The 7,873-nt window shown below is 53.2% G+C and overlaps 1 protein-coding gene across 1 annotated transcript; it reads right to left on the bottom strand.

Annotated features, from left to right (window-relative positions):
* Nucleotides 1-4,039: 4,039 nt before the first annotated feature.
* Nucleotides 4,040-7,531, bottom strand: LOC310782563 (cilia- and flagella-associated protein 61-like; the record flags this gene model as incomplete). The annotated part of the gene is made up of 1 exon (XM_083643244.1): nt 4,040-7,531. The coding sequence occupies one exon, from the start codon at nt 7,529-7,531 to the stop codon at nt 4,040-4,042; it is 3,492 nt and encodes a 1,163-aa protein (XP_083499370.1).
* Between the last annotated feature and the right edge of the window lie 342 nt (nt 7,532-7,873).

Below are 7,873 nucleotides of genomic sequence, written 5' to 3'. Positions count from 1 at the left end.
ATGTTCAAAGCCTACATTTAAACCGTAAGTCACATTTGGTGTTTGTTATTAAAGCCTACAACTCCAAAGCATAATCCTAACCTTAACCAAGTTCTTTTACTTGCCTAAACATAACCAAAGTTGTTTTACTTGCCGCCTAAACATACTGTAACCAAACTTCTTAAACTTGGAAACCATTTTGTTTCACATTTACATTGACATTCTACTATCTGTGGTTTGTTTGCACAACGTTTCGCTTCAAATTTACGTTGAGATTACGTATGCCTGGTTTGACAGGTAGGACTGCAGAAAAGTCTGTGCATGTGTCCCCGGCAAACCTTCCCTGGATACACACAGGTAAAAATAAGCTTTACGTGTGTGTACGTGCCGTCTCGCTCTGATCTGCACGCTGTGTCTGTGATGTTAGTGAGTCCACTTCTCAGCTGAGAGGGTCATCTCATCTGAGAGCAGAGCCATGTTCTCATGCTGATTCATCCACTGAGAGCATCGGGGCTAATCTGATGTGGACAACACTTTCCCACGCACCGCTCTTCATCCAGTCTGTTCACCTGTGGATTAACCCTGAGAGCAGTGCTTCTCAACTGGTGGGTCGTGGGACCGTTTTGACTGGGTCGCATCGTGTGATGTGTGCATGGAAAAAGTTCTACTCGCTGGGGATGCCGGCGTCACTCAATTGTGATGTCATCAGTGATGATTTTATCAATGAGTGATGTCACTCAAGCAATTATGATGTCATCTGTGATGATTTCCAGAGTCACCAATAGACCAATTACGATCAATCAACGTCAGCAGAGCATGCGCGCACAGGCCGGTACCGTATGCTCCATGCGTTACTATGGATCACACCGGAGTTGTGGGCAGAACACGTCCTATGCAGCATTCAAGCGCCAGGATTGGCCGGCAGGTGCCCATGCAAACTGTTCTCAGTAGCGCACCAAGGTATTCCCATCTCACCTCCCTAGCTAGCCTCTCTAGCTCCCTAGCTCAACCACCGATACGGCTGTGAACTACCCCATGCTTCCTCCTTCCTCCACCCGCCTCTTCCGGGCCCCCCAACCAACCACACAGGACACAAACACAGGTAATTGGCACACACAGCCTGAGGCGTTCAAGACGCGTCACCATCAGACATAACTGGCCTACTGACACAGTCCGTCGCGCCATAGACTGCGTGTGTATGCTTGTAACGTCTTCGTTGTTTGCGAATATAAGGAGTCTATAGCAAGCACAGTCAATCCAACGAGAAAACTCAGGTGCAAGGCAAAAATAAGCTTATTAGAGAAGAGAACAGGCCATGTCCGTTGCTCAGATGAGAGAATTAAATTTGTGATAGGACATTGGGTGTGCTGGCCTCTAATCTGTTATCAGTGATATCATCGTGTGTGATGTCATCAGTGATGTCATAGATCACAGTGATATCATCAGTGTGACATCATCGGCTCCTCCCCTACCTCCACCCGGTCACCACCAGCTTGCAGCTTCCTCCCTCCCTACCCGGACCAGACTCACTGGCCGACCGATGCTCTGATTTGGCAACAATGGCCCTCTCTGCTCCACCAACTGCCCTTGCCGCATTGTTTCGCGTTCGACTTCCTTCTGCAAAACGCGGCTTCAGCAGCAACTCCTTCTGCTGCTCAAGACTCAAACCAGTGCTGGGACTCACCATTGGCTGAGGCGAGCCCTCAGCGCCCATGGAGACTGACACAGCCTCTGCCGTGGACAACACATTTATCTTTAAATTAGCCTTCACTGTTTCCTTATTGACTTTCCTATCCCCAATATCAATATATTATAATACTCAGCTATGCCGCACCACTTATCTAAAAACCTTTACGGCACATCTACAAACGCCTTGACAGGTTCCTCGATATGTATTCATATTCACCACTAGCGTCGCACAAATATATCAAAGGAATGCAACGCGTTAGACGCACCAGTGTGTGCATCGAGACCTCACAACGGAGCCACCCCCGCTAGCTTAGCTCAAAATAACTAATTACCACCGGCGGTAGCAGCAGGTACTTACTGTATAAGGCGGAGACCACATCAAATCGAGCCAAAGCCCGCTGGACCGAACTAAAAGACGACCGCTATCCGGCAACCCCCTCGGACCACAGAGGTGCACCCGTGCCGACGTAGGGAAAAGGGCAAAGATGATGCTCTAACTGCCATATGCAATGCATTGTGGGGCGTTTGAAGAGACTGGAGCGGGCACCTCATTTGCATAAGTAGTGCTCTAGATCACTTTATGCAAATGAGGTGCGTGCCCCACGCCTCCCAAACTCGTATACGATCTTTTAAAGTAACCGTTGTAAACCCAGAGCAAAGGCAGAGGGAGACACTGCATGGCCGACTGTACTGTAGGCATCAAATGTGATCAGAAACACATTTCACGAGCCATTTTCATATAGTCCGCCGCCATGTCTAACCAAAGTTGTTTTACTTGCCGCCTAAACATAACCAAACTTCTTAAACTTGGAAGGGTGGAGAGGTTTTCAAATTAACCACCATTTTCATTCACATTTACATTGACATTCTACTATCTGTGGTTTGTTTGCACAACGTTTCGCTTCAAATTTACGTTGAGATTACGTATGCCTGGTTTGACACGTAGGACTGCAGAAAAGTCTGTGCATGTGTCCCCGGCAAACCTTCCCTGGATACACACAGGTAAAAATAAGCTTTACGTGTGTGTACGTGCCGTCTCGCTCTGATCTGCACGCTGTGTCTGTGATGTTAGTGAGTCCACTTCTCAGCTGAGAGGGTCATCTCATCTGAGAGCAGAGCCATGTTCTCATGCTGATTCATCAACTGAGAGCATCAGGGCTAATCTGATGTGGACAACACTTTCCCACGCACTGCTCTTCATCCAGTCTGTTCACCTGTGGATTAACCCTGAGAGCAGCGCTTCTCAACTGGTGGGTCGTGGGGCCGTTTTGACTGGGTCGCATCGTGTGATGTGTGCATGAAAAAAGTTCTACTCGCTGGGGATGCCGGCGTCACTCAATTGTGATGTCATCAGTGATGATTTTATCAATGAGTGATGTCACTCAAGCAATTATGATGTCATCTGTGATGATTTCCAGAGTCACCAATAGACCAATTGCGATCAGTCAGCAGAGCATGCGCGCACAGGCCCGTACCGTATGCTGCATACATTACTATGGATCACACCGGAGTTGTGGGCAGAACACGTCCTATGCAGCATTCAAGCGCCAGGATTGGCCGGCAGGTGCCCATGCAAACTGTTCTCAGTAGCGCACAAAGGTATTCCCATCTCGCCTCCCTAGCTAGCCTCTCTAGCTCCCTAGCTCAACCACCGATACGGCTATGAACTACCCCATGCTTCCTCCTTCCTCCACCCGCCTCTTCCAGGCCCCCCAACCAACCACACAGGACACAAACACAGGTAATTGGCAGACACAGCCTGAGGCGTTCAAGACGCGTCACCAACATCAGACATAACTGGCCTACTGACACAGTCCGTCGCGCCATAGACTGCGTGTGTATGCTTGTAACGTCTTCGTTGTTTGCGAATATAAGGAGTCTATAGCAAGCACAGTCAATCCAACGAGAAAACTCAGGTGCAAGGCAAAAATAAGCTTATTAGAGAAGAGAACAGGCCATGTCCGTTGCTCAGATGAGAGAATTCAATTTGTGAAAGGACATTGGGTGTGCTGGCCTCTAATCTGTTATCAGTGATATCATCGACGACCTTGTGATGTCATCAGTGATGTCATAGATCACAGTGATATCATCAGTGTGACATCATCGGCGATCTGGGCACTTTCTTTCTTTCGTGGGGACATAGAACTGTATGACCGGTGACCAGGCCATTTTCTTTCTGCAACCTGGCCACTTTCTTTCGTGAGGACAGACATATGGGCAGACCTAGTGGCCCCTAGTGGCCACACCGTGAGAACTGCCCCAGCAGCATGACAAGTAATCATAACTTCACTAATGACTGAATCCTAATAAATCATGTGGAGTTTTAACGGAAGACACAGCAGCCCCGGCAGGGCGAACATGGGCAGCTGAGTCACAGCAGCCCGGGCAGGGCGAACATGGGCAGCTGGTTCCGGTTGTACCTCAGGAAGTTGAGCGCGGCGCTCCTCAGAGCCGCTGGGCCGTCGCTCTGCTCAAACCGCTGCTGCAGGAACAGAGCCGGGCTCTCCGGGACGTCCTGCGTCCCCTCCACCAGCCACCGCACCAGCTCCAGAACCGAGCCGCCATCCTGCAGTTTTGTTGAAGCGATGATCTGCTGAAGCTCCAGCTCAAAGTCACAGAAGCGGCCGTGAAAAATGGCCAAGCACAATTTCTCCCTGAAGCAGCTGTACAGGTCGTGGACCAGGCCCTGGTCATAGCGGGAGGCCAGCTGGTTGAGCAGTGCCTGGTGCTTCCCATACAGACAGAGGTAGTTGGAGACGGGGATGGGCTTGAGTGACAGGCAGCTGAGGGCCTCCACTGCCTCGTAGCGGTCCAGACGCAGGCGGAAGTAGTTCCCCGTCTCGACGCATCCGGTCAGAATGTCCGCGCCATGTGTAACAAATTGTGGCCCTTGTGTCAGGTCAGGGCCTTGCGGCTTGGTGAAGTGCAAGTAGCTGTATCCTCCAGGCAGCCGCCCACCTTGGATCTTGGCCTGTGTGTAGAGGGAGGTGAGGCGGTCCATGTCGGGCGGAGGCTCGACGGCCGGCTCCAGCATCGGGTCGAAGAAGGGCAGCATTATGGCCGCCAGGTGCTGGCCCACCTCCCTGGAGCTGAAGCTGGCGTGGGACCAGCCGTCGGCATGGTAACGGCGGGAGAATTTAGTGAGAGTGCCGGCGGCACGGACCGAGGGGTCGCTGGTGTGGAATCTGGCGTCTATCACCAGTCTAGTGTCAAACACCAAGCAGGCAGCGTTGATGCTCCTGAAGGCGTCGTAGTCGACTCCTTTAGAGGAGAGGTTCAGAAACACACCACACTGCAGGTGGAGCGGCTGTCCGTTGCTGGTGAATGAAACAGATTTGAGAGGGTCCAGGTTGTCTCCGTCATTCATCTGGGCCAGCAGGCAGTCGCGGTGGACCTGGACCTCGGCCTTCTCCAGGGCCCGCGCCACGGCTTTCTCCACGGCGGGGTCACTGAAGCAGGGGACGGCGGGCTCAGAGGGCGGCAGGACCAGGTGGATACGAGATCCCCGGACCCCCAGGCTCAGCAAGGTCTCCACACTGGTGTAGATGTCGATGCTGCTGCCATAGACGATGGCGTTATCCTGCAGGTCCACAAAGTTGCTGGTGAGCCAGCGGCGTGCGGTTGCACAGTCGTGCGGGTCGTTTAGGGTGAACAGGTTAGACGGCACGAGGCCAGTGAACCTGGACTGAGGACGCGAGTGGCTGCTGGAGACTGGCTGGCTGAGATCCACACTGGCAGGACAGGGGACCTGGTACTGCAGGCCCGTGCAGAGGATCAGGTGGTCATACAGCACCTTCCTCCCCCCAGACACCAGCACGTGTTTGGCCTCCCTGTCGATGGCCACCATCTTCCCCGTCACCACGCTGACACAGGAGCGCAGAGAGAGCTGGGCCAAGTCTCTGCTGCTGCACGCATGGCTTGTGGACAGAAAGCCAACATCCTCCTCGTGGTCATAGTCACCAGGGAAACCATTTGTCGAGATCAGGGTCACATTGTTGAACCTCAGGCGAGGGCAGAAAGCGAGCACCTCCAGGAAGGATAAGCCTGTGTCGGACGCTCCCACCACCACCACCCGGGTGTTCACCGTTACCTTTGGCTCCATGGTTAGCTTACGGCTGGTGAAGTTCAGGGCAAACGGCTCCTGCTCCTTGGTGATCTGTCTGGACGGCATGTTGGCACCCAGCTCCTCCACTGGGTAGAGGATCTGGCGACGTGGGCAGACGGGCACCATGCAGCTCAGGACACAAGGCACAGGGTGGACGCAGGAATTGTGTCTGCGGTAGGGGGGAGGCAGCCGCAGGTACAGGCAGGACTTGCGCGCCAGCCGCAGCGCCTCCTTCAGGAAGTGCTTGCCGTGGTGCTGGAAAAGGGGGCTGAGGGCGAAGTGGCACAGGCGAGCGTGCTCCTCGTTGCGGTGGTGGCTGAAGTAGATGAAGTTCTCGATGTTGTAGTGGGAGCGGATGAACTCAACGTCCTCCTCGTCTCTAATGATCAGAATCCCCACAACTCGGCACTGCACCTCGGCCACGAACGCTTGAATCAGAGTCCCGTCCGGGTCTCTTTGGGCCTGGCAGTACTGGTCCAGGTCTTCCAGCAGAGCCTCATGCAGGTCCAGCTTTCCCACCATACAGCAGACTGCAGGCCGGTCTGCTGCCAGCGCCGACCGCACCCTCACATTGCTGAGTGTCCCGGCGCGGTGGCAGAGGTAGAGCTGGTGGGACAGGGTGCTGCTGGGGCGGGGGACCAGCCTGGAGAAGCCTTGCAGCAGGGGGAAGTCTGGCGTCAGCTCCGGGACTGCGATGATGCAGAAGTCCCGGTCAGGGAAAAGTTTGAATATGTGTGGAAGAAAGTCTACTGATCTCATCTCATGGTTCTTGTGGATGCTGAACAGTTGGATGCAGAAAACGTTGGGTGTCTTTGAAAAGCCTCTGGCCCCGGCAGACTGTGTGGTCTCCTGTTCAGCTCCATGCTGTGGAGCGGAGATATGTGTCTGTCTGGGTTCCACCTCCTCAGTCTGGGCAGCAGGCTGTTGTTGTCCGGTCTTAGCAGGCTCCGCTCCGGTCTTATACAAACCAGCAAACAAGCCGAGCTCAAAGCAGCCGTTCAGCAGCTTCAGATCAATGTCTGTGCTCACACGGATGAAGCCAACAGCTACTCCACCACTCTCACAAACAGCGATGTGGTTTTCCTCATTTTGAGCCTTAATGAGCTCTGCCAGGTAGTAAGGCTGACCTGTGTGTGTCAGCTCGTCTGTCTGCTCCGCCAGGATGTGTGTGAGGTCATCATGATCCTCCACCCTGGCTGGGCGGACGTGCAGCCTCGGACAGTGCTGGTGTCTGTGGCAGACCGATGCTAAGCATTGTGGACCGCGGTCGCTCAGGCGCTCCATGGGCTCAAACATCTCCTCCAGCGCCGGCTCTAAGACACCGCTGATGTTTGGACTGAGCAGGCAGATGTGCTCCAGCTCTGTGACAGCATTGAAGACAGCTCTCATGATCTCCTTCACGCCGTCTGTGGCGAAGCTCGGCTGTGCCACGAACAGGTGGAGGAACAGTGTGTTCAGAGGTGTGTAGGTTTCAGCTCTGAAGTGTTTGTGCAGAAAAGGCTCCCAGCAGGTCTGATCCACCAAGTCTCCCATGGGGAAGTCGAAGAAGGCGGCGTGGGCCAGGATGTGACCGCCGTGCTCCGTGGCCAGAGTCACCACCAGGTTGGCTTTCTCGAGAACATGAATGACATTGATCCTCCCAAACACAGCCACAGCCGAGCGACTGACCAGCATGTCGATCTGCTGAGCATCGGCTGACTCGCTTCTCCTCACAGTCACTGCTGCCACTTCACCACAGGCTGACGTTACAGTCCTCATTGTGGCGGCCTGCCTGCCTGATCTTCAACTTTAGGCGTGTAAAACTAGCTTTCTATAAATGTAGGGAAGGATTTATGACATCACTGATGAAGTCACAATGTCTAAGATATCATCAGTGTCTGTCATAAATCACTGATGAGATTACTTATGTATAGAATTGTTGATGTCACCAGTGGTGCAATTATTGCAAATAAAGAAATGTCACTCAAGCACTCCATCAGTGATATTCTTCTTCTTCCAATGGCTTTCCGGCAGACTGGATGCCTTGCGGCACATTGCTGCCTCTCACAGTTGGATGGTCTCACTCTAGACCTGGTTCTTCTTCTTTCACACCTCCTCAAT

The sequence above is a fragment of the Poromitra crassiceps genome (assembly GCF_964638095.1).
Source record: "Poromitra crassiceps genome assembly, chromosome: 9".
NCBI classification, from domain to species: Eukaryota; Metazoa; Chordata; class Actinopteri; order Beryciformes; family Melamphaidae; genus Poromitra; species Poromitra crassiceps.
Note: the sequence above shows the minus strand (reverse complement) of the source record. Positions and strands in the feature narration are given on the sequence as shown.